General features: G+C 50.0%; 1 protein-coding gene across 1 annotated transcript in view; it reads right to left on the bottom strand.

Annotated features, from left to right (window-relative positions):
• Positions 1–236, bottom strand: part of LOC311312965 (melanoregulin) — a gene marked incomplete at both ends in the record, with an annotated part of 5649 nt that extends 5413 nt beyond the window's left edge. The window contains one exon of the mRNA XM_084442973.1: positions 54–236. Within this exon, the coding sequence (XP_084299099.1) occupies positions 54–236 (183 nt within the window). The remainder of the gene's footprint in view (positions 1–53) is intronic.
• Between the last annotated feature and the right edge of the window lie 356 nt (positions 237–592).

Raw genomic sequence — 592 nt, 5'->3', positions numbered from 1 at the left:
TAAGCTGTATAGCAGCTATATGGATACTCGCTGGTCGTGCGCTACCTTCTCACCTCGGTGTCTTTATCCGCCTCGTTCCTCATGGCGAGGAAGGCCTGCAGCTCTCCGTCGGCCTCGGCCTCGCCCGCCGAGGCCTGGGGGCTCATCCAGGGGTTCCAGTCCGGCTCGGGCCCTGAGAGGTTCTCCTGGCCCCCCGGGTCACTCCCGCTCGACACACTGGCCCTGGAACACTCCATCCTGGAGAAACACCAGGGGGGTTGTGTCTCCTGGTTCTGGTTCTGAATATGATTTGCTATTTCATTTCATTACGGCAGACAAAAATATTTTACTGATGCAGCTTAAAGTACAGCCTCCTCAACAGCTGATTGCTTTCCTAATAAGATAATTAGTTCTATATGGGTAGGCCTGTGTGAACTGCTTCATTGTTAAGCCCTGATGAAGGCCATGTTTGGCCAAAACATGTTGGCAAGCTTTCAATCGTTCTATCATGAACTAGCCACGAATTAAAGCGTTTTAATCTAAAGATGAGTGCCTTGGACTCACTGTTTTTGTGGATTTTTACATTCCCTGTATACCAAAGAGCACCTTCTCA

This window comes from Borostomias antarcticus, assembly GCF_949987555.1.
Source record: "Borostomias antarcticus genome assembly, chromosome: 9".
Taxonomy (NCBI): domain Eukaryota; kingdom Metazoa; phylum Chordata; class Actinopteri; order Stomiiformes; family Stomiidae; genus Borostomias; species Borostomias antarcticus.
This window is presented reverse-complemented; position numbering and strand designations above follow the sequence as displayed.